The sequence below is a fragment of the Aythya marila genome, assembly GCF_965140915.1.
Source record: "Aythya marila genome assembly, chromosome: 3".
Lineage (NCBI taxonomy): Eukaryota > Metazoa > Chordata > Aves > Anseriformes > Anatidae > Aythya > Aythya marila.
Window position 1 is genome coordinate 84,854,225 of NC_139044.1, and position 26,024 is coordinate 84,880,248.

Consider the following 26,024-nt stretch of genomic DNA (forward strand, 5'->3'; position numbering starts at 1 on the left):
ATCTCCGGCCGCGCTCCCCTCGCCCCGTCCCTCACAGGCGCTGCGCCCCGCAGCCAAAATGGCGGCGCCTCCTACGCCCGCCGCCTTCAACGGCGCCCTTCCGTACCGCCCCCCGTGCCGCACCTAAGCCAATCAGCCCCCTCAACTTCACCCCTCCACCAATCGATCTCCAGGGATCTCTAAACTGTCAGCGCGGGCAGCCAATGGCTGAGAGGGAGAGCCCGCCTCCTCCCGCTGCCGGTTGCTGGGGCAGCGGCTGTCAAGAGCCCCCGAGCGGCCCCTTTAAGCGTAGCGTGGCAACGGCGCCGCGTCCGCAGGTACCGGCGGGGCCGGGGCCGGGGCCTGGGCCTGGGGCCGGGGACAGGGGACAAGGGACAAGGGACAGGGGTCGGGGACAAGGGGCAGGGTGTCCGGGGCCGGGTGCGCGGTTGCCCCCGGGGAGCGGGGCCGCCATGATCCGGCCGTGGTGCGTTGGGCTCCCAGAAGCGTCTGCAGAGCTGCGGGGGGTGCTGGGGAGGGGCTGTCCCGCGCTGAGTGGCTGCTATTTATCTAATAATTCGTTAATTTAAACATTTTTTATTTGTTTTTTGTTTTGTTTTTGTGTAACAGGCTGACAACTAACCCATATTCCCCTCCAAATTATTAAATGTACCAGGGCCAGAGGTACCTCGGTGGGTTTTCCTCAGTTAAACTCCTTTCCTAACCGACCCAGGCTGCTCGGTGACGGCTGAGGAGCCAAGGAAAGCAAAACATTTCGGAATTAGACTGGAGTAAAACTCAGATGTCCCAGTGACTCGTTTGCTCTAAAGGCAAACTACGATTTTTTATCTTAATCAAATTACATCTTATATCGTAAAGCGGGGGAAAACCAAATCTTGCAAGACCCAACTGACCACAGTTTCCCGTTTTGTAGAAAAAGTGTGATAATCTTACCAGTTTACAAACCCAAAAACCATTTGGAGATTCAGGAAATTAATTTTAGAGGTTCCTCAAAAGAACTTGTATGGGTTCACCTTTCCCCATTTGTTTTCAGCCCCTTGATTTCTCAAAATACTTCCAGAAAGCATCAGAAATTGCAGTTTGCTACCTGTCAAAACGGTGCTTAGCAAAATATTCTCAAAAGTGGGTAATATCCAGCACAGAAGTGGATAATTTTCATCCTCCGGTTTTCACATTTTACTTCACAAAATACGATTTGTCTATTTTAAATACTGTTATGAAAAGCACTCTTCCTAAGGATTATTGCCTTTTCAGTGAGTGCTTGTGGGACTATAAAATGACTGATCAGTGTTAAGTTAGTAAGTGAAAATGAGTGTTCTTGTTTTATGTATATAATTAGACATCTTGATAATTGAATTGTAGACATTTACATTTTTCCCTGAATGCAGTCCCACTCGTTTTCATTCACATATGCTTTTTTTTTTTTTTTTCTCCAGAAAAAAATCTGTGCACGAAGACTTCTTTCCGTCTTTCAGTATCCTACAGGCAGACAAAAGTAAGGTATATCTTCGCTACACCCACACCGCTGGAGTTATTTGCCCCACACAGAAATCAGTGCTGCCACTTAGGTTAACACCTTTAGATGTGGTGCCTCTGCCAGTGGTGTGCCCACCCCAGGAGCCCAGGGCTGCTCTGGATGCCACATGTGCCCCCGTGGCCCGGAGACAGACCAGGCTGCTTGAATACCACCAGATTGTTTTATCCAGCACGTTGCTCTCGGCAAAGAGGGGAACACAGATGCAGAGCCAGGAATCAGTTGTTAATCTAATTAAAATCTTAATGGTCTAATCAAAGATTTAGTACTAGTCCAGATAATAAACACGGTTCAAGTTAGGCACAGTTAGAGTGATGCAGATAGCCTCTAGTACCAAGCACACTTTCTGGTGTTAATTTCAGACACATCTGGGACCTGAATGGATCTGACTGGCAGGGGGGAGACTTTACAGCAACTCACCTCTTCCTGTGCCTCCCAGGGAAGGCTTTGGGATGGTGGATGCTAACTGTTTCTTCTTCCTCACCTTGGGTCCATGTGGGATCATTTTTATGCTTGTTAATGCACTGTACACATTGCTCTTTCTTCATTGACTCATGGCTCCATCTGTCTTTACTACATGTGGTGTGTTTGTTCTGTGTGTTACCTGTAAAACTGTTTTTGCCTTTTTCCCAAGATTGCATCCTTCTGACGAGCAGTTACTGAGTGCTGGTGAGCTGTTACAGCGTGGGGCCCAGTGTCACCCTGCATTTGTGCTTTCAGGGCCCTGAAATCCTCTCATGGCTGCGCTCCTCTCTGCTCCATTTTCCCAAAGGAAACAGATAGTTCACTCCCAGAGCGAGCTACCTGTTGCTGCTGTTAGTTATACATGGAACTATAGGTGCTAGAGCACAGTTGTACAAAGCTAAGCAAAAAGCAAAAACGAATTAGACAAGCCACCTGGCTGTTAGCTAATTTTGCCGCAACTAAATAAACTATAGCAAAGCTCCAGGCATCCAAAATGAGTCCAGACAAAGCCTGACAAGTCCCGTGGCCCATTTTGTTAGCTGAAAATGCAGCCTGTGGCTTCTTGCAAGCAATGGCATCGCCTATATATAGCTTTTGTGAGTATAGCCTACAAACACAATTACAGTTTTCGATGTTTTCTCATTCCAGATGACTGAAATAATGTGAGGTCTGTGATACAGCCCTCCGGAGTATTATCTTTATATTTTCAGAAAGATAAAAGACAGAATTAGTTTTATATTAGTTTATATTTTAATATGTTCGTTTATATTTTATTTTATATCTTCTGCGTTCCCTGTGATTCTGTCTCATGGAGTCAGAACTGACACAGCTTTACCTGTGCACCATGTAGAGAGCAGATTGTTCCCAAAACTGCATCTGTGTTTCAGTTTGGGAGCAGGGAGCAAGGCAACAGAAATTCTGTGCAGATGACTGTGAGACCAGTTAGGCGTGAGTGTTGATCTGCTCGAGGGTAGGAGGGCTCTGCAGAGGGATCTGGATAGGTGGGACTGATGGGATGAGGCCAGCTGTATGAGGTTCAACAAGGCCAGGTGCTGGGACCTGCACCTGGGGCACAACAGCCCCATGCAAGGCTAGGGGAGAAGTGGCTGGAGAGCTGCCCCGCGGAAAGGGGTCTGGGGGGCTGGTCAGTAGCTGGCTGTGAGCCAGCAGTGTGCCCAGGTGGCCAAGAAGGCCAACGGCATCCTGGCTTGTGTCAGGAACAGTGTGGCCAGCAGGGCTAGGGAAGTGATTGTCCCCCTGTACTCAGCTCTGGTGAGGCTGCACCTCGAGTGCTGTGTTCAGCTTTGGGCCCCTCACTACAAGAAGGACATCGAGGCCCTGGAGCGTGTCCAGAGCAGGGCTACAAAGCTGGTGAGGGGCCTGGAGCACAAGGCCTGTGAGGAGCGGCTGAGGGAGCTGGGGGTGTTTAGTCTGGAGAAGACGAAGCTCAGGGGAGACCTCACTGCTCTCTGCAGCTACCTGAAAGGAAGGTGTGGGGAGTTGGGGGTCGGCCTCTTCTTGCAGGTAACCAGTGATAGGACTAGAGGGAATGGCCTCAAGTTGCACCAGGGGAGGTTCAGGTTGGGTATTAGGAAGGATTTCTTCAGTGAAGGGGTTGTGCAGCACTGTAACAGGCTGCCCAGGGAACTCATTGAGTCACCATCCTTGGAGGTCTTCAAAAAACGTGAAGATGGGGTGCTTAGGCACATGGTTTAGTGGTGGACTTGTCAATACTAGGTTAATGGTTGGACTTGATGATCTTAGAGGTCTTTTCCAACCTGGATGATTCGATGACTTAGGAGTAGAGCTGTTTGGGAGGATAGTTGCACCTGGATAAACTCTAATATTCTTACTTGATCCTAGTCTTGCCCTCGTTAATGTGTGTGAGGGTCTTCATTGTATTTAGAGACAGATACAGTTATGGTTAGGTGTATACTTTTGAAATATAGCTCCATTAATTCAGAAAAAAAAAAAAAAAAGCATACTTATTGCTGATCATATGAATGTTTGCAATCGCTGACCCCTCCTGCATGTGTTTAGCAATCTGTAGGACAAGTGATCTCAAGCATAGCTTGTCTTCTTTCTCAGCCTTGTGGTGTAATTTCAGTTTTCATCTTTGATGTCAGTTTTAGGTATCTAATTTAGTTGGACCTCATTGAAAATATTTAGGTACTTAACATTATTTTGGAAAGGTACTCCCCAAGTAAAGAAAAAAACACTCTCTTCCAAATAATTCAGTAACAGTTTCCTAGGAGCTTCTCTGTTCAGAAATCTATGGGGATATTTATTCCTCTAATTCCTGCTGTATAGATTATGAGGGCAAATCCATCCTAGTCACTGGAGACAGAGTTGAGTGTGCTAACCATGAACTGGGCCAGAAAGCTTGAATTTGTAATGAAAACTTTCTTGGCAGCTGACATTTCTGTTCTGCTTGGCTATGCAATTCTGCAGGTATAGGCAGTGGAACAGAAGGCTAAAAAAGCGTGCTAAGTTTATTTTATTGGGAAAGCAAAGTGATATAGTGAAATACTGACCTCTTTTTTACAGGTATGTCATATGCCCTGCAGTGTAGAAGGGTTTTGATTGAAAGCAGCTCTTGTATTTTATTTTATTTTATTTTATTTTATTTTATTTTATTTTATTTTATTTTATTTTATTTTATTTTATTTTATTTTATTTTATTTTATTTTATTTTATTTTATTTTATTTATTTTTGTGTATGTAGTTTACTTAACCATTTAGAAATGGGTTAGGAGTTCATGTCATTCAACAGGCAGAACTGATGGGCTCTGGTGCGAGTCCTTTTTATTCACCCATTAGAGGCCTGATGTCTTGAAGTTGGAAAGAATGGAGATGGTGGAGAAATAAGCTTGAAAACTGTGGTGAGAGAGAGACATAAAACACAGGAGGCTGCACATAGTTAATACTTTATACATTGATGAGAAAATTCTTTTGACTGAGAAGGGTAAGGAAATTTTTGGATATATTTGCTCCATGATGTTCTCACCAAGTGTCTCAGAAATTAGAAAATAAAGTGATTTTTACCTTGAGTTTGGAGGACTTTTCAGTGTACATCAAAAGACCATCTGCAGGAGCAGCCATTCTCTTTTATACTTGCTGCAATAACATTTACCATATACCAGCAGCATGGTCTCCTTCATCAGATACTTACAAACTTAAAAATAGTTATTTTTTTAAAGGCTTTGTTTGCATTTTCGTATCATGCACATGACACAAATACGTGCTCCTTCCAGCTCTTGAGGGCACAAAGCACTAGATGTTGTAGGATACAAGAGTACTTCCCAAGGCAAAGGGAAGGGCCCAGTAGTGGTTAGGGCTGGAACATGCTCCAGGCAAATGGGACAACTGATTTTTCAAGCACGTTATTTAGCATCATTGGACTGTGTCCTGGTTTCAGTTAGAACAGAATTCAGAAATTGAGATATGGAAAATTTAGTCAAATTCTACAAATACCATCTCAGTTCTAGTCAGAAATAAGTCGTTAATTTATTGGGTAAAAAGTTTTTCAGTCTGTTTAAATTAGTTTCCTAAATAGCTTTAGACTTTTACGTGTCTTTTGTCTTGTTTTCCAAATTGTTCTCTCTCTAACCTGGCAGTAATTCCTTGTTCAAGATTTAGCTGTGGTACTCTTCTCATTCCTCGTCTGGTGATGAAGTGCCTCCAACTACTGAGTACAGTACTTGCTCCGTTCCTAGAGTGATGCCTGTCCCATTCAATATAAGTAATAAAGCTAATGTAGCAAAGCATGTGGCGTAAAGTTATAGGAATTCTGAATAATTTTACAGTTCTTCTACCTTTCTTAAGGGCAAAATCACTCTCACTTTTCTCTCTCTCTCTCAGTTGTTACAGAAAAATGCATTCTGAATGGTAACTACTGCTTGCTGGACTGACCTACAAAGATCTCATGCTTGGGAGATGAAGATGATAAATACAAAGAAATAATCCAGCTGCTGCCATTGTGACTACCAAAAGGTCTTTTGTGTCAAAATGAACAGTCTTTGAGAAAAATCTGGAGAGCAGCTAATTAAAAAAAAAAAAAAAATGGGAGAAAGAGTAAGAAGCCCAGATTCTGAACAAGACAGAAAATCAGATGGGGATAGAAATAGTGACTCCTATTATTCGGATGAAGATAATGTCTCTCACTCATCTGGCCAGTCACCCACACTAAGCTATCCGTCTACAAGCCAAGAAAAGAGAGATCACAAAACACAAACTTCAAACAGCCTTGTGCACTACCAAGGTAGGTAGATCGCAGAAGTTGTTCCTTTGTAACTGCTCCAAAGAGTTGATTGTGTTTGAAAGCTGAAATAAAAGTGGGAAATTTTATTAAGCATTGTAAGAATCTAGAAATAAGGTTCATGTGAATTATCCTACAGATGGCAAGTAGACTGTGACTGTTTTGTGAAGAATGAAACTAACCTGTTCCTGCAAGAGGACGATTTTAATGGTTTTCAGAATTACTCGTATTTTTTTTTAACAAGCAAGCACAGCTCCTGAAGTAGCCTTTTGTTGAATTGTGCTGATGTTCTCTTTCAGTCTTTGATGAAAGGACTCAAGGCAAGCCTGTACTATGCAGTCTGTAAGAGACAATTGTTATGATGTCTCTGACAACATCCCCTAAAGATCTCCCTGTTGGGGAAGTCTACTTGACTAAGCTTTACACTGCTATAATCGTGTACTTTCAAAACAAGCCAGAAAACAAGCAGCAATGTGGCAAGAGAGAAAACGTGTTTGGTGACTGTTAGGTACATATGGAGTGGAAATTCAAAAGAAAGGGTTTTTTATAGGCCTTCCCTGAGAATAAAATATTTCCAGTTTGGGATGGGATAGCTCCACTGAGCTCCCTCACATACATAAGCTGCTGTGTTGGCTGTGGGGAAAATGAACATCCCTACAAAAAGGGAGAGAATGGTTGTACAGGTCCTGGGCTGGGACGCCTCTCTGCCACGTTTTGACAGCTTGTTCTAAATAGTTATGCACATCTTCTGATGAAGCAAAAACATCTTGTCTTTCACAAGCAAATGCTGTTTCCTTTGTAAGTGCTTGGTACTGTAGGAACCATGCGGCTAATCGTATGATCTAGCGTGCCATAAGATCTGACCTGAGGTTGCCCAGGGAAAATATCCTTGGGCCTGGTGCAGCTGGTGTTTTGCTGAACATCAGTGTGTTCACAAGTGGCATCTCCACCACAGCAGCCATGGATGGAAAATTTAGTTTTTTAAACTGTGTTTCCATGTCCAAACTGTCCAAACTGTGGAAAAAGTGAGCATTGAACAGAAAATGAATGAGTATATGTGCAAAACATTCAGAGGAAAATATATTTTAAAGCTGTTATTTTTGCTGTCAAATATTCTCTCTGGATTAGAAGAAGTATGGTGAACACCAAAAGGAAGGCAGAATTTGCAGCTGCTCCCACCCAGTGTATGGGTTACTGCATTATTGCTGAATACAAGCTTTCAGACCTGTATGATATCTAAGCTGGTGCTCAGCTTCTTTATTCCAAACAGTGGTGTCCCTTACTGAATATATACTGGCTGTATATTCAGATGTTTTAAGATATATTTTAGTGTATGATGTCCTTTTTTCACTGAGTGTAGCTTGAGAGGCAAATAAGATAGAAACCTGATGTTTAGCTTTCATCTGTGGGGATGATAATAAAATAGTGTCAAACAGAAATGTGGGAGTGATGCGCACTGGTAATCAAATAAGGATACTCTGTGGAAAATAACTCGTGATCCAGAAATAAATTATTCAAGGGACAACTGAATTTTCATGGATTTATAATTTTTCTTTGGAGGCTTTTTGCATTGAGCCTTTAAGATTGCTGTTTTGTCTGTAAGCATGGCAGCTGGGTTTGAAAACACTGTTTCATTTGTCTGAGAGAATGACATCTTGCATAATACATAACTAGCTAACACTCAGCTAATTGTTGCCATTGTACAAGCATTTGATAATATTGTATGCATAGGAGTACGGTATTTCTAATCAAATATTAATGAAACGTCTGTTATTTCTGATACAACTTGCAGATGATTACAATGCTTCTATATTGATGGCTGAAAATATTACCTCTTGCAGATCACAAACGGAAATCTCCATTTTTTATCTATGAAAAGAAGCATAAGCCTCTCACATATATGCTTTCTATTTTCTGGTTTGAAAGCTGCAATCCCTGCTAAGTATTGTAAAATTGTTTCAGGCAGAGCTTTATTCCAGAAAGGATGTCTGAATCGACAAATTGCATTGTCTTATGGTAAACATGCTTTTCATTTTTCCTCTCTTAGCCGCAAAGAAATTAGGTTCCAAATATGCACCGAGCAAAAGAGGGACACGGTGGGGTTTCCGTTCTCAGAGCCTCACTCGGGATTCTCCTGCGAAGGATATAGATCTCGTTACAAAAAGAGTTCTTTCTGCTAGGCTGCTGAAAATCAATGAGCTCCGAAATGAACTGACTGAACTCCACATCAAACTAGATGAGCTGCAGAAGGAAAACAGGGCGCTGAAGAGGCTTCAGCACAGGCAGGAGAAAGCCTTGAATAAGTTTGAAGATACAGAAAACGAAATCTCTCAGCTCCTTGCCCGACACAACAATGAGATTAGAATACTGAGGGAGCGCCTACGAAAATCTCAAGAGAGAGAACGTGCCACTGAGAGAAGGCTGAAGGATTCGGAAGACGAACTGTACAGAACAAAAACTGTCTTGCAGAAACTGAAAAAGCTGTCTGCAGATAAGCACCTTGCCGAAAGAGATGACCTGGCAAAGAAACTCGCCTATGCAGAGAGCAGACTAGAGGACAGTGAAAAAAGAATTAAGGTGAGATGACCTTTTCTTTTGCAAGAAATTTTGGTTCAGGTATTTCTTACCAGAAAGAGCTTCATGTTGTTTTTATTTTTTCCACTGTGCTAGAGCAAATAGAAAAATTATTCTTTTTTACATGTAAATAGCATCAAGTAAATTATTTCCAAGGTAATTATATAGTTATATACTCAGTAGTCAAGCATTGAAATTGCTATTTACAAATTAAGTGTTACTTGTCAGTGTATACACAGCGAGCTTGTGCTTTTAAGTGCTTTTATAACTAGTAATAACGTTTCAGAAATGCATGCAGCTATACTGTAACTGTATGAAGTCTAATTTATCCTCCTGAAGGTGAAGCATTTAGTAAAAATTTACTGGGTATTCAGGGAATCGTGTACTAAAATTCTTCCTTTTAAAAAAAAAAATCCTGTCCCCTATTCTGCACATCTGAGAGCTGAGCTGGGGAAAAGTATAGCAATCTTTTTCATACCAAAATGAGCTTTAGTACACTTTGTAGGTATCCATTTTAAGAATCTTGTGCAATTTACTTTAATACTATTCAGCAAAAATATTTGCCAATATGTCTTAAAAACTCATCTCATTTAAAAGTAATTGTGTTTGCAGCTTTAAACTGCTGGAAGTTGTATGCAATGCTTTTTTTTAACATTATATTGGTCATTAAAATGATTTTAAAGTTTAGTGACTATATTAGTACTTAAAGCTAAATTACATCACAGAGATAATAGATACTGTAAATCCAAAGGATTTTAATGGAAACTAAGCTCCCGTGAAATAAACCCCAAAAATATCAGGATAGAAAATGCTGCTACTCAGATCACCTCACCCTGTAGCGTCACCATCTGGCACCTGTAGTTTTACGATCGGGTATTTCAACATTTGTGGTAGTGGATAATGTTAAAATGAATCATGCTCTAGAAGTACATTTTTTTCGTCTGTTTTTTTCCTCCTCTCATCATCACAGGCTCACTTAAAACAGGTGAGAGTATCTAAATGGAACAACAGTCACAAATCTATTTCCCGGAGAAGAAGGTTAAAATTATTTCTTGTCTTCTTCCTTCTAATCCTGTACTTTTAGGGAGGTGTCCTGTTTTGAAACCATCAGGTCAAGATTGTCTTAGAGTTTCAGAGGTGCACTCTTTGCCTGTGCAAGAGCCTTGGGGAATTGACTAGCATCATGTCCCATGATGTCCTCAAATTGTCCCTGTCTATTCCAGAAAGATGAGCTGCAGCAGCTCTGCAGGTGCTCTGTCTGCCCCCTGAAAATTAGGGTTAGGGTTTATGCGTGTTTACTGTTACAGTAGTGGGGGAGCTGATATTCGAATCCAAGATGCTGGTTTTCTGTAATTTTTTTTAAGTACCTTGAACATAAAAAAAAGAATATAAAAAAATAAAAAAAGAGAAGAAAACAAAAAGTAACCCTGCTGATAAAATAATAATAATAATAATAATAATAATAATAATAATAATAATAATAATAATAATAATAATAATAATAATAATAATAATAATAATTAATTTGTTGTTTTTATTGAAGGATCTGGAAAAAAATCTTGAATTAAGTGGTAACAGTTTTCAACGAGAGTTACAGTCAAAGAAAAAAAAGGTGCATGAAGCTCAAGAAGAAAACAGAATTCTCCAAGAAGAGCTTCAACAACTTAGTCAGAAGCTGAAGGTAAAGTGTGAAGCAATGCAAGCTGGGATCCAAATTGTGGCATTTTATCTTTGGAAGTATCTGTAATCGAGTTTGAATAGTTTACCAGTGATTGCATTTTCAGACATGTAGTTGATTATATCACATGTGAGTTCTTTTCCTGCTTCAAATGAGAAAGTTCTGTGCTCTGACCCCGCAGCCAGTTTAAGAGCAGGAATGCCTCCATGTTAATTATTGTCAATGCTAGTTAAGAAAAGCAAGATCAAGCATGTAGCCAAGAATTGCCATTAAACCACAAAATCAATGGGAAAACTGGGTATTGAAGACTTGATTGTTAAGATCAGATCTGCGGGCATATGCAGCAATTTATCTTAGTAATGTATGTGCATTACAGCAGGTTTGTGTACAGATTAATTGGATGTACTTGTTACACACGTATGTGTACCCTGTGACAAGTAATACTGCAACACTGAAATGTTTAACACTTTATGATACTAAACGTTTATTTGTGCGATCCATAAATACATCACAAGTCTTATTCACGGTTAGGGAAGTACCGGCATTTAGTTGTATTTTTGCTGCAGGGTTGCAACATTTTTTCAGACTATTTTGCTAATGATTTGGGGGAGGGGAAGAGCTCTATCTGCATATTTTTACAGGATAAGAAAAGTTAAGAATTTGATTGTGCTCCCCAAAACATTGAACAAGAACTAGTGATTCCCTTACTTTATAATTACAACAAATATTTTCAATTTAATTTACGGCTTTGGTAATGAGTAGTGAATGAAACTTTAGTAACTCATTCTGCTACACCTCTTTGACTCACAGGAAAAAGAAAGAGAACTTGAAGCGAAAAATATATATGCTAATCGTATGTTGAAGCTATCACCAAGAAAGGACATGGATATTATACAAAGAAAGAAAGGTAACACATAAAACAACAAAGGCAAAAAGATTAGTAATGTCACTTTTAAGTTAGACTCTGCTAGGTTATCTCATGCATGCCATTCAGTGTTTGACCCCACTGCCACTTGTCCAGGAAGGCTTACATTTTTGCACTGCTTTCAACACAGCAGTCACTACAAAGAAGAGCACAGTGTGATGCTGTTTGTAACTGCAGCAGAACTAGAACCTAGAACTTCATCAAAGTGTTTTTAATTAATTTCATATCAGAAGTTCTGGGGTGAAGGAGGAGAGGCAGATGGTTTAGTAAATTTTCTAGTAGATCATAGATAATGTCTACATGAAAATAAATTACAGAGGCTTTAAAAAAATAAAACCTCACTGCTATATTTTGTGGATGTTTTTTATTTATTTTTTCATCAATTCATATTTATTTTCTGTCAGATCAGCTGCAGTACGTTTTTCATCAGAGTGCATATGTCACAGAACATAATCTTCTAAATGCATCAATGTAGTCATTTCTTCTGGTGTGACAAGGCAGCCTGAAGCCTTATGTTACCAGCATAAATATGTGTTTATATATGTATGTCTGTATGTGTACTCAGACAGTCTTCAATGGATCGGTAGAATCTACTTGTCAGAAGAAGCAGGAATTTCTGGGGCTGTTATAAATATTTATTGTGAGCATTTCAGTTTATCTGCTGCTCGTTTTAGGATAGGTATTGTACTATCACTCCATTTTAGGTTCAGGCTTTGATAATGTCATTTAACAGATATAAGGTTGTGTTTTAAAGATACAACTTAAAATGAACTTAATGAGTTTGGTTCTCTAAATGTACCTTCTGAGACAAGATGATGATTAGGATATTGTATGGACAATTAATGTATATATATTCACTATACTGTAATGATTTTATAAATAGTTTTTTTTCCTGTTTGTGGTTTGGTTTCAATGTCAGTTTTTACATGCAATTTTTTAAGTTAGCATTTACAGATACTGAAAAACAGTTACGTGAAACTTCCCAACACTTTCCACTTCCACAGTTGCAGATACTGAGAAATGAGGGATAGATGCATAGTCTGGTAGATTCAAGGGAAAATGTGACTTGATTCGTTTGTATTTTCTACAGCCAACAACCAAAATACTAAAAAAGGAGCACAGCTCACAAAAGGAGTACAGACGAGTGGATACTTCTCACCGGTAGAATTTCCTCCAGAATCAGAACTTGTTTGTGGTGACACAACAAATAAGAAAGAAGAGATTCTTCCCAGAATAGTGAGTTCCATAAAAAAAAACTCAAGACTTCCTCCAAATAAGTCATCTATCAGACTGAATATTTAATGCACAGCTTGTATGTTAGAAAAAATGTATATTTAAATATACAGAAAATATAATTTAGAAAACATTCTGATCTTTAAGAGAAGTGTTGCCTTCCCAGAAATCCCATGTGCCATTTTTGTGACAGTTCACCATGTTCAATGTCTTACCAATAACCATTAGTTCAATCTGTTTCTTTTTTTCTACCACTTCTTTGAAATTTTTAGGACTTTTTTTTTAATTTATTTCTAATGCTAATTTGAGCAATCTGTTGTAACAGCACTGGCTGCCTTCGTCTCTCTTTTTGTTTTGATCTTAGTTATGGTTTCTTTTACTTTCCAAATTTATTTCACAATCCACAAATCTAATGCTTCCTCTTATTGTCAGAGTGATGGCATTTCTTCTGTCGTTTCTCCAGCTTTGTGAGCGTGGTTGCGTTTTTTTATGTTACTTTTTTCTGTTTCCTTTTTTAATTATAAAATAGCACCATCAGAAGCATTTCTGATACTTCTGTGACCTCAGACTAAAGTCAAAGAGATTTGTAAGGTAGAATTAGACTGATTTTAGTACAAATTTTATAATTTTCCTTATGTAAATCTAGGGCTACTTGTAAGGAATTATGCTCTGATGGTTGTCTTGACTGGCTTCCTGATAGGACTGAAGTTTTTTCATGGCTGACAGCTTGGTTCGTATGTTGTCTCTTCCAGAATCCTTTCTGTAAATATGGATTTAGTTTAATGTATGCTTTCTTCCAGCACTTCGGTGTGTAAGTTATGTAACGGCACACTTGGTGTAAGTGGAGCTGGTGGAATGTAAATTAAATTTGGGTAGTCTGTGCCTTCATCAGTTTCCTAAGTCAAGCATTTTACATGCTTGTTTGCCATCTCTTTGTAAAATTTATTTTTAAAAATCACAATAATAGTCGTGTATATGAAGGGAAAATACTTGAAATTGTTCGGGCAGCAAGTTCTATTTTCTTTGTTCATTAAGTAGTAACTGTTTCAATTATTGTAGAGCAAAAGAAACTTCTGTATGCAGTAAAATATACTTTTTAGGGAAATAAGAACAAGCTACAAAGTTAGTATACACATATTGGATTAGGCTGGCTTTCATTTTACTTCATTGCCACTGATTTTCTGTTAGTGATTTTTATGCTGACGTAAATATATTTTCTGCAGCTTCTTTCCCTTTAAATGTATATTTACTTACTAGCTGGTTTTTCACCCAGGAATGAGCCTTTCTCATTCTCTGTTTACTTGATACTCCGTGACATTAATTCCCACTGTGAAACTGACTGAATCTGCAACCCACTCACTTCAGTAAAAAGATCAGATTGTGGAAACTAATTGCTTGCTTGTTAAAACAAAAAGGGGATGGGGTCTGGCTTCTATTAAAGTCCTGGAAAAGGCAATTACTGACTTCTAAAGAGAGCCACCCTTAACACAGGGACAATTTTGGTTTATGACATTGGAGCTGCAGTCTTCCTGACATGTAATACGAAATAGAATTGATTATCTGTTCATTTTGTTTCAGATACATAAAACTATGTTAAAGATGATGAGATTTTAGGACCAAAATCCCTGGGTTGTCAGAATTGGTTAGGCTTAGATGACTTGCTCATTTTTGTACTTAGCAGTGAGAATATAATTTCATATTGAAATAGAAGTTCATATCATATTTTTCTTGTTGTTCATTTATTTGATTATTTTACCCTATTAGTTTGTTTTGTATCAATTTATTTCAGGAAAAAGAGCCTCAAGACATTGAATGGAAAGAACAAGGAGACCTCCTAAGACAAGACCAAGACAGGGAAAGGGAAGAGAAACTGAAACGTGCTCAGGAAGTACAGTCTTTAGAGGAGAGATTTCAGAAACTGCATGACGGTAAGAAAATGGGCAGCTGAAAGCTGGAAAATGCAATGTAGAATACTAATCAAGTGAGGCTGCTAGTTTTTTCTTTTTGTGTGTGTGTGTGTGAGAGAGAGAGAGAGAGAGGAGTGAAATGATTTTGCAGAGATCACTACCGTGGAAAATTATTTTCAGTTATATTATGCAAAGAGAATCAGAAAAAAATAAGGAATATAGAGTAATTTGTATCCTGTATGCAGATGTGATTAAGTATGTAACAGTAAAAATGCTGTCCACTAAGAAATATTAAAATCTGAGAGATTCGGCTTAGGATGACATAGAGATAAATCAGCATTTACCTGCTGACTTGCCAAATGCTGTTAAGGTAGGCAGTAGATTTTTACTATTGTAGTACAAATCTGCTTTCCTTAATTTGACCTGTTTTTTTTCAGTACAGATCTGCTTTATTTGTATCACTTGAAGTTGTAGTTTCTCTTTTCACTTGTGGTTATCTGAATCATTTGGTGTGGCTATTTGAGAAATGCTAATTTCTGTTGTTACATTTTAATACTGCTTTTTTGTTCATTTGGTTTTCAAAGCATGCTAGTGACTTACACTCCTAAGCCTCTTCATATTTTGAGGTATTTTAGATGGACTGCGTCCTGCCATGTTAAAATATTTTTCAGTGATTATAGTTAAATAATGGAAGCAGTTACAAGGAAGAATTCTAAAAAGGTATAGCTGCTTTCAGAAGTAAATTCTGTGTAAAATCCCCTGCATCCACTAACATTAATGCATGATTTATACAAGCCAAGAATTTGCTCTGTTATGTCTGTAAGATATTCTGACCGTGCTTCCCATCTTAATGTATGAGCTGATAGTTTCCCCATCTTATGTACAGAAAGGTAGCTACTGTCCTTGGTATAATGATATGCTACTAAAAAAAAAGATACATAAATGGATTTGTTGCAGTTATTTCAGTAAGTTTGATCTAAAGTACAGTAGATAACATGGAACTTTGTGAAAACAAAAATCAGCAGTTTGAATGGGAAACGCCAATTTCAAAGGGAAATGCCAATGTGTTGAATGAGGCAAGTAGTCATTCAACTTTTGACCTAACGTGTCTATGGTGTCTCGACAGAAAAATATTTTGAAGACAGAAATACTGGAAGCCTCCTTTGTCTTTTATTTGCACTTGTTAGTAGCTAATTATTGTTTTGCACTTTTCACATCCTGTCATAGCTATGCCAATTGACATTTGGTATTAGCACAGGCACTGTCACTGAGTTCATGTGGTGACACACAAGGCACTTGAGCGAAGCTGTCTATATGCAGCAGATGTAGTATGTTTTAAATCATCCACAACTTGAAGCAAATAATGACTTGCTATGACTATGTTGCCTGATAGCTTCACAGCAATAGTTTCCTTTATGGAAAAAAAAAAAAAAAAGCATATGTCCCAGTGTCAGTGATGCTGACAAAGAAAAATAAAGTACTGTGCAAGTCAGAACTATTAAAATCGGTGATGCTATATTCATTTTCATTCAAACACAGGAAATAAGGCAATTGGCAGAAATGAAATTCCTCTGAAGTTCTAAAACATGAATAATATCCTAATCCCTTTATAAAAATGACAGCAAGCCTTTATATCTTAGCAGAGAACCTAGTATAAATTTAATTGTAACTTTTGAAGAATTTATTTTTACAGTAGCAAAACCACAGTATGCATAGAAGAGCATATTAAAAACTCAATGGCTTTTACTCAGATAATTTTCAAAATATTCTTATAAAGGCACTGTAAGACTAAATCATTCTAAATAATGTTTAAACATTTCCTGCAGAGTGGGAAGAATATGGTAAAATGAAAAAAGAAAGCAGCTTTTTATTGGATAAAGAAGATAAAATGAAGATGGAGACAGAAACACACAAACCTGAAATAGAGAGAGAAAGTACTGAAATGCTGGAAGAGCAACGAAAAAAAGAGTTTCTGCTTGCTAGAATGAATGAAATTGATAGAGAAACCCAAAATGTAACGAACATGAGACTTGCTTCTCAAACACCACTCGTAAATACAAGAAGATCCGATTCCCTGGACATAAAAGAGAAAAATGATCAATACGTTGAAATTCCAGGGAAGGTTAGTAATGGCTTTGCCCGAGGTGACAGCCAGGATGATGCCACAAAAGCGCAAGGGCAGAAGCAGAAAAATGTAAGGACTGTAGAAGAGTTAACATTTGGCAGTTATGTACCTTCCTTTGGAAAAGGATCAGGGAGACCAAGCTGGCTAAATCAGAAAAGTGACTACTTAGGCGAAAATATCAAGGAAAATGCAGATTTTAATAGTAAGAAAGAAAAGAAGTCCAATTTAATGGAACAACTCTTTGGAAGTAGTGCCAGTACCGCCTTCCATTCTAAAAGTAAGGACATGACACCTTTTGACGTAGACTGGGAGTCTAGTAATACTCTTCTTGTCGATAAAAACAGTAAAGTCAAAGTGAAAGAAGACACTGATCTTTTCAGTGAAGGAAGAAACCTAAACAGACACCGTCTGCAACAGACTGCACTCAAGCCAGGAGTTAAAACCCTTGGTTCTTTAGAAGATGACGTTGAAGAAGTAATCTTACAATGATCCTATTTTATATTTTTCATATGTAAATACTGAAAAACTATTTTCATGTGATATTTATTAGATACAGAATTAACACATTTCAGACGTATTGTAAAGCCTTATGAAGGAATCATTTACTTATAAAGGGTACTTGTATAGAGGAAAGATGCACTCTGGTAGTACAGCCTCACCTAGAGGCAGGAAACTTCTTGTCAAAAGTAAGATCCAAACGCAGCAGTGACTGTTGTGGCAGGAAGGCAGTGAAGTTGTTCTGAGGGACCTCTGATAGCTGAGTTAGCTGCTGGCTGGCTGCTTCAGCCAGAGAAGATGCTCTTGCCCCTTCTTGCGCTCCAGGCCTATGAACCCTATACCCCGGGGCACCACCAGCCTTGTGCAGCTGTGGCGCAGGGTCCCAGAGGCTCTTCCTGGTGCTGCTGAATCAAAACCCCTACGCACTGTGAGGGGAGCTCAAGTCCCCATAGCACATGCAGGGAAGTGGATGGGGAAGGTGGCGTGGGTTGCTCCTGCCATGGGAAAGGGCAAACCCACTCATGGGATTGTCTTCACCCAAGGACCAGGGTACACCTGGGTATTTCCAGCCACCCAGTAGTTGCCCAGCTAGCTCTGGCGGTAGAGCATGAGACTCTTAATCTCAGGATCATGGGTTTGAGCCCCACATTGGGTGCCATAAAGGACTGTGGTGGTTTTACTCGGGTGGGCAGCCGTGTTCCACCTCAGCCACTCTCTCACTCCCAAAATATGACACAAAGAGCTCGAGGTTTTGAGCTCCCTTTTCCCTTTAATTAAATCATCCTTATCTCAAGCCTTGAGCTCTTTGTCATATTTTCTCCTCCTTCCTCTCTGAGGCTGTCAGACCTTCTGGTGTTAACTAGCCAAGTGGCTTCTGGTACGTTCATGTCCCATTGTTTCCATGTCCCAGCACCCATTGCTCATACCGCAGTCTTTAACAGCCCATTGTACCTCTCAACCTTCCCAGCAGCTTGTGGGTGACAAGGGATGTGGTACAACCACCCAATGCCATGCCTCTCAGCCCAGGAGGTGACCAAATTGTTTCAGAAGTGACTCCCCTTCTCAGACTCGGTTCTGTCTGGCGTACCATGTCGCCACAGCACTTGCCCTTCCAGGCCCAAAATAGTGTTTTGGGCAGTGGCATGGTGTACTGGAGATGTTTCCAGCCACCCAGTAGCTGTGTGGCTAGCTCAGTCGGTAAAGCATGAGATTTAATTTCAGGGTCACGGGTTTCAGCTCCAGGTTGGGTGCCAAAAAGGGCTGTGGTGGTTTTACTCGGGTGGGCAGCCGAGTCCCACCTCAGACACTCCCTCACTCCCCCTCCTCAAAGAGGAAGGGGGAGAAAATATGACACGAAGAGCTCAAGGTTTGAGATAAGGATGATTTAATTAAGGAGAAAAGGGAAAGGAAACAGAAAAAGGAAAAAAAAAAAGAAAAAAGTAAAAGAAAGGCCACACAGAAGCACAGAGAGAGAAAGGCAGTCAGTGAGCGATGCTCGGCCATGCCCGGGGAAGCGGCGCCGCCTGGGTCAGCCCCTGGCAAACGGTAGGGCTGAGTTTCCACCCCTGGGGCAGCCGATCCCAAGGGTACTGGATGCCCCCTCCAGCTGTGGCCTGCATGCTGCTGCCAGAGGGCTGGAGAAAAAAGCATTAGCAATATCGACTGTGGCGTACCACCAGAGGCTTTGACTCTAGTTTGTACTGAAGTTCTGGCACGTCTGGCACTGCAGCACTTCATTCAGGCCCTGATAGTCCACTGTTAGCCTCCACTCGCCATTTGGCTTCTACACTGGCCCTGTAGGACTATTAAAGGGTAAGTGAGAGTGGTCTGCTGTAGTCAATCTGCCAGGCCTCACTGTGCTGAAATCCAAGCCACCTCCCCTCCTTCTTCACTGACCTTGGTGCCTGCAAGGCTTTTTCTCACTCCCCTCTCCCTCCCAGCTGCTTTTTTTGAAGCATTTTTTTCCCCTTGTTTTAAATCTGCTCTCACAGAGGCACAAACAACATCATGTTGGCCCGGCTCTGGCCAGGAGCAGGGCCCTTACCTAACATGGGGCAGCTTCTGGATCCTTCTCACAGAAGCCACCCCTATGGCCCCCCGCTACCAAAACCTTGCCACATAAACCCAGCACACCATCGCTCTCTTTTGATTTTTGAGAATTACTTGACAGGCCATTATCGATCGGTAAATGATACTCCTGACATCGGAGCATTGTTATTTATTGCAGAATGAGTTGGCTGAGAAGGCAGCAAGATTTTACGTGGCAGCACTGGCACTGGGGAAAGCTACTGGATGCGCATCTCTGGCTAGCCAGGGTGGGAAAGATGTTATCACCTGTAGGCTGCTCACAGCACATTGCTTTTAGTTTTGAATACTTCTTTTTAAGCTTCAGTTATTTTCTTTCTCAGACCGCCAAAGAGCCTCTTAGCTGTGTCAGGAAAATGCGTACGTAACATCAGTGTCATGAAATGGATAGAAGGGACTTGGCTAGCACAACGCCACAGGCAGATGGGAAACACTCTACCCCACAACCACGTTATCCCAGAACAACCTCAACAGAGACACAACTAACTCAGGAGAAGCTGCTCTCTTTTCTGCGTAGGTTTTCTCTAGACGTTCCTACCAAACTTACCCAACACTCCTCATATATTCAGGTTATATTTATTATATAATGCCATTTTTTGTAATTTTCTATGTAAAACTCCAATCATTGCTACGTCTTGTTTTGTTTAACAAAATGGTTTTATTAAAAGAGTTAAGTAAAGCTTGTGCCTTTCAATCATCTTTTACACAAAGTTCTGACTTTGTATATGATGGTTTTGTGACTGGAGGTGGGGGGAGGGTTGGTGGCGACGTTGCTGCTCACGTAACTCGCTGCTTGGCACATGTACGTAAACTGAAAATGTGGTCGATGAAGTATAAAGCAGAGGCATTCCAGAAAATAAGCTGAAGGTCATCATTCTTTGTTAAGAGTGACAGATTTTTAAATGCCTCTCTGATATGCTCCGTATGAGCCTGACTCAAACCATACTGAAATGCAGGGAAGGATTCTCATGATCTCAAGATGCTTTGAATCAAGATTTCCGTGCAAACAATAGCTTTGCTGAAAAGAAAGGCTGATGTTTGCATCACGCAATAACTTTCTTTGCTCTCCCATTCAGAAAGAAAATTAGTCACAGATCCAGACCCAGTGTGTGGGACCGTTCTCGCTGATTGTCCTGCAGTGAAAAGCAATCCACGTTCACCTGCTTGCTGACAGCCCAAACCTGCTCATGTTGATTATAACACCACAGAATTAACCTCAGTCATTTTACTTACAGAGGGTCAGAATATAAGTGAAATTCTGACCAGAAGCAGTGAGTTTAATGGTCTGTGTTACTTTTCCACGATGACTTTGGAGAATACACTGTTCCAAGAGGCAGGAGAAGTCTGCAGGTAAGCCGTGTAGGTGTGTGTGAGTGGGTGGTTGTTTGTCATGACTCTCTTGTCCTAATTGTGGATGAGTGCTGCCCTCCCAGACGGACAGGCTGTGTTCACGATGACGTTGCCTGGGCTGTTTGTTTTTCTTTCCTGGCTGAGGATCCTAAGACAGAAAACAACGATGTAGCCACCATGGTTATTAAGGATCGCGTAGTGTATGGAGGGTTGATTTTGTTGTTGTTGTTTCTTCGCATTCAGACCCATTAACATCTGGCAAATTCTAATTATCATGCTGAACTGGTGTGCCCTGCTGTTTCAATTATAAATGTATAGTTTCTACGCTGTGTTGTATTATCAGCTTCTTCTTAAAATCACAAATGTTCACCTTGTGCTACCAGGCTTTTCCTGAAGCAAATGCTGTGCTGCCTTGTGCAAAAAAAAAAAAAAAAAAAAAAAAAAAAAGTATATCTCCTTTAGGAAGGTGAGAATAAATTGATAATAAATTGATCTGCTAGGAACAGGACTGCAGGTATACTTTCGAAATTTCCCTGGCTGCTTTCTGTCTCTACAGGCTCTCCTTTTTTCTTGCTGTGCTTTACAGTTTTAGAATTAATTGTACGCAAATACAATTGCAGTTAGAAGTATAAAGTAAGCACACAGAGTTCGGAGATGGACTCTTGTTGGGGCAGAGGCCAGGTGGTTGGATTTCTTGGTTCCTTCCAACATCTGCAAGCAGAGTTTCTGGTGTTGAGGAGGAACAGGTAGCTTTCTACTGACTGGAAGTGACTTGTGCAAGGGTCTGTGGACCTTACGATTGGCCTCACTGATCTGCAGTGGTCCCCTTTACCCCTGGTCTAAGCTACACACCCATGGAGTCTGTGTGTTGCTCTGGTGGTGGCAGCACCTGAGTGATGGCAGAAGCACCCCCCTTTTGGGATGAAAAGCCCGTCACAAATGTAAGCTGTTTTGGTGATGATTTGGGATGCTTTGATGTTTCTGTCCTGCTGTGGGTTGTGCTTGTTAGGTGTTCAGAATGTGCGACCGTTGCACCTGGTGTGTTTTTCTTTCCTTTTGAACCACAGAAGATGATGGGAGAACTTCCTGCCTTCTAGCATGGAAATATTATTAGAGTTGGAGGAATTGTTTTAATGCGATCCGCAGGGAGACGCTTCCTGCTACAGGCAAACTGGTCTTCAGCTTCTGGTCCCCAGGAGAGTGGGCATCAAACAAAATTCTCTGGGGAGCATCCAACAATGATGTTCAGATGTCAGGACACACTTGACAGAGGAAATAGGAAACTTTAAGAGAAAAGACTTTATTCTCTTTGCAAAAGCACAGATGAAATGTTTAGGGGGGGATCATGGCAGATAATCGGCAATGCAAGAGAAGAGATGTAAGCTGGAGGAGGAGAGCTTGGGATGCCCTTCACAACTCTGAAGCGAAGCCTGAAGAAGACTACAATAGTAAGAATAATGAACTGGGAAATGCTAGAAAGGATTGACCATTTTTCTCGTATCTGTGGTGTCTTTGCAGTAGCTAAGGAGTAAAAAAAGTGATTTTTCAGAGCCCTCATAAACGCTGTGCTTCTAACAATGCTTTGCTTGTTGCATATGTACCTAAGGAGGTGAACTGCAAATCTATAATGCTTCCAAAATGGGGCTGCTTGGAGAGGATGTGCTTCGGCTACCTGCTAGCCTCGGGCTCATCGCTGGTCCTGAGGCAGAAGGCCTAACGCAGCCAGCCCAGGGCCCATCAGCATTGCCGGGGGGTACAAAAGAATATCTGCTCTGGCGTGGTAGGAGTAGGAATTTGATTAGGAAAATGTCTTGAGGCAAGTGGCTACAAGAGCACCAGCAGGGCTTTCCTGGATACTTGTGCACCAGAGAGTGCTCAGGGTGAGCCTTTACTATTAAAAATATATATATATAATAAACACTGCAGAGTGCTCTAAAGCCAAGACTAGAAAGAATCCACGCTGCAGAAATCAGCATCTTCAGGAGAATCATGCTGCCAATTGCAGGCAGGGAGGTTTTGTTTGGTACTTTGCAGATCCAGAGCTCCTGACTGTGATTTTTACAGTTTTTCTTTTCAGACATGCCTTCTCCAAGCAAAAGACTGCTGAGACTCCTAGGGATCTCAGAATCAAGAATGTTAGGGATTGGAAAGGACCTTGAAAGATCATCTGGTCCAATGCCCTTTCTGGAGCAGGAACGGCTAGGTCAGGTCACACAGGAACACGTCCAGGCAGGTTTTTAATATCTCTGGAGAAGAAGACTCCAGAACCCCCCTGGCAGCCTGTTCCAGTGCTCTGCCACCATCACCGTAAAAAAGTTTTGTCTCACATTTAAGTGGAACCTCCTATGTTCCAGCTTGCACCCAGTGCCCCTTGTCCTATCATTAGATGTCACCAAGAAGAGCCTGGCTCCGTCCTCCTGACACTCTCCCTTCACATATTTATAAACATTAATAAGGTCACCCTTCAGTGTACTCTAACAAAAGAGACCCAGCTCCCTCAGCCTTTCCTCGAAGGGGAGATGCTCCACTCCCTCAATCATCCTCATGGCTTTGTGCTGGACTCTCCCAAGCAGTTCCCTGTCCTTCTTGAACCTTCTCGAACCTTCTTGTTCTTCTCCCCACCCAATTCTCCAACCTGTCAAGGTCCGACACACAGGCAGCAAAAGTTCAGACAAGTCTGTTCGTTTTGAGTCATTTTCTCTCTTTATTGTCAACTTGTGCATTCTTGCACAACATGTAGACTGTGACGCTTGCGTCTTTGTCCTTTAGGTTGGATTCTGTTGGTTTGGGCCCTTGCACATCCTCCACCAGAAAAGCAGCTCCTTCCTGGTTTGGATGTCTTTGAGAATGGTTTACGTTCCTGTGGATGTTGTTGATGGCCTTAATTCTGGAAGCCACTTGAGTGCTTTTGCTTTGGGGCACTGTCAGTGAACCCCTCATCTGCAGTTCCCTAGGCTTAGGGAGCCTTTCCTCTGAACAGATGTCGCCTCTTTAAACCTTTGGGTTTTCTTGTTCACAAACACTTCAAACTGGCAGCACAGCAGCTCCTTGGTGACGTGGCCATCTTAGAGCACGTGCATGGCTCTTGATGATTTCGTTCATGGCTCTCATTCTGGCAGCATTCCTCGGCTGTGCCATTGGAATGGTCTGGTCCAGAGAGCCCTCAACTTTTTGACACCTGTCTTGAGTTTTCCTCAAGCTGAGAGTTTCTGTGCATCTGAGAAACTGGTGACAGAAAACACAGCCTTTTGGAGACTGGGAACAGGGAAAGAAGAAGCTTCCCTCATCAGAGAAGGAAAGGAAAAGCAGAAACGATTGAGTTCAACTTCCAGCAGTGTTTGTCACACAGAAGTGCTCGCTGAATTCCAGGCTGTACTAAACACTACTACGTGTGCCCCTGATTGCCAAACTGCGTATATTCCCACCACTTTCACAGGTTGCATTTTTAATTACAACTCCATAGAGAAGATAGAAATTCAGACTCTATTAGACTGATGTCTAATCTTCCACACTTCTATCAAGGCACAGCCCTTGTCATCTTGTGCAGATGTTGCAGTCTCTCTATGGGAACAGCGTTCTCCTCTGCTGCCTTTTCCATCTGATGGTCAAAAACATCTCTGGAAGTCTTTGGGACCTCCTCATCCATGGCTGCAATGCTTACTGCAATGGAAAAAAAAGTATGAACGAACAATGAACACCACGAAGAGAAGAAATACATGGGAAATGGGACAAAGAAGTGTTGAGGGCCTGCTGTTTTGCCATACCTGAATTGCCTGAATGTCAGGGCTCACAGAGGGCTGAGGTCTTTGTGTTAACCAAATGCGTGAATTCTAACACCAGGACTAGCCTGCAGAAGCAGCGCCTCAGCACTGTGCTCATGGTCTCCAGGCCTGCTCCACTTGACTATAAACTGAGCCTTTACCATCCCCAATTTTGGCTAGACAGGGGCAAGCATTTGCGTGTGTCTTCAGACAACTGTTAAAATGCCTCTTTCCAGCAGCTCAGCACATATTTGAAGCTACCTCCTTCTGCCAAAGTCCTCTCTGTGTACCAACATGTAAACCTATTTCTTAGGTCCCACTGAGAACAATGAACGTGTTTAGCTGAGGAATCACAGAATCACAGAATTGAAGGGGTTGGAAGGGACCTTGAAAGATCATCGGGTCCAACCCCCCTGCCAAAGCAGGTTCCTTACAGCAGGCTGCCCAGGTAGGCATCCAGACGGGCCTTAAATATCTCAAAAGGAAGGAGGCACTGAACAACTTGGAGCAATGGCCTGTATCTGTATCTTAAGAGCTGTCCCATGTTTGTGCAAGTAAAGACAGTTGCCAAGAACTTGTCCGTCGTGCTCCTTTGGGAGCCTTTACTCCCAAGACATTTCTTACCTGCTTCATCAGTATGCTGGGTCAGCGTAGAAGCCCTCTCTCCCTGAGAGAAACCTGTGCACAAAACTTTCACGTTACTGCGGGATTTAGTGCAACATGTAAGAATATTCCATATTTCTGCTGCTGTCTTTGAAACATCACAGAGAAGTATGAATGGGAAGCTCCATTCATTACCACATCCAAACAACCCTGTCTAGGACACTGTTCTAAAAGCATTGTTATGCACTGCCAAAGGAGGGCAGCTATCGGCAGAACATCAAGATCTTGCTGTACCAAGTAGTGCTGGAGCGAGAGGCAAAGCAAATAAGGATGGGTATCTCGGTATACCTGCCGAATGATATAATTGTTAATTGATTAAGTTACCTCTCAGCTTTGAAAGGCTTCCAGTGGGCCTTCGTTGGTGGCTGTTGCACTGCACTCAGCTTCCCTGGTGCTGCTTGATAGTGGGAGCTGAGTGGTACCTGAGGTCTCCTGAATACAAAGAATCGCAGAATTAACAAATTATTAACAAACAGAATTAACGATTAACAAAATTATTAATCGCAGAATTAACAAACAATTAATTGTAATCTGGATTTGTGTTTCTGCCTGTGAAGGGCTGTCACAAATAAGTTCTACTTTAAGAGGTGTTAAGCCCAAATAGTTCCTTTATGGCAGTGTACCTTGATGATTTAGGGGGTTACAAGCACCAAAAGGAACCCATGTGACAAGAAGGTTGAACTGTCAAGTTACGTGAGGTTCGAGAAGGGCAGGTTGAAAAGAAAATGGGGTGCAAATCTTTCCATGTCTTCTCTGTTTAAGGAGGATCATAGCAGATCATAGAATCACTATGGAAGAGACCTCCAAGATCATCTGGTCCAACCATCACCCTACCACCAATGTCACTCACTAAACTATGTCCCTAGGCACCATGTCCAAACATTTCTTGAACACCCCCAGGGACAGTGAAACCCAGAATAAAGCAAATAATGGTATTTTTCCCTTGAGCTTTTAGCAGGGCAGCCCTA

The 26,024-nt window shown here is 41.3% G+C and overlaps 1 protein-coding gene across 2 annotated transcripts; it reads left to right on the plus strand.

The window, feature by feature from the left end:
- Positions 1-238: 238 nt before the first annotated feature.
- On the plus strand, positions 239-19,955 carry LCA5 (lebercilin LCA5). Of its 2 annotated transcripts, none has more exons than XM_082758092.1 (9): positions 239-317; positions 1,437-1,495; positions 5,861-6,260; positions 8,305-8,834; positions 10,375-10,512; positions 11,320-11,416; positions 12,525-12,670; positions 14,457-14,595; positions 16,401-19,955. In XM_082758092.1, the coding sequence occupies exons 3-9, from the start codon at positions 6,062-6,064 to the stop codon at positions 17,186-17,188; spliced, it is 2,037 nt and encodes a 678-aa protein (XP_082614218.1). In that variant the 5' UTR covers positions 239-317; positions 1,437-1,495; positions 5,861-6,061; the 3' UTR covers positions 17,189-19,955. The 2 variants fall into 2 exon arrangements, with proteins under 2 accessions (XP_082614218.1, XP_082614217.1); XM_082758091.1 differs by having other exon boundaries at positions 259-317; positions 1,437-1,500.
- Positions 19,956-26,024: the final 6,069 nt, after the last annotated feature.

Excerpts from the sequence above, each read along its gene's own strand:
- LCA5 (XM_082758092.1), top strand. The coding sequence starts at position 6,062 with ATGGGAGAAAGAGTAAGAAGCCCAGATTCTGAACAAGACAGAAAATCA. Across the intron at positions 10,513-11,319 it reads AACTTAGTCAGAAGCTGAAG|GAAAAAGAAAGAGAACTTGA; the intron begins GTAAAGTGTGAA and ends TTTGACTCACAG. Across the intron at positions 11,417-12,524 it reads TATTATACAAAGAAAGAAAG|CCAACAACCAAAATACTAAA; the intron begins GTAACACATAAA and ends TATTTTCTACAG.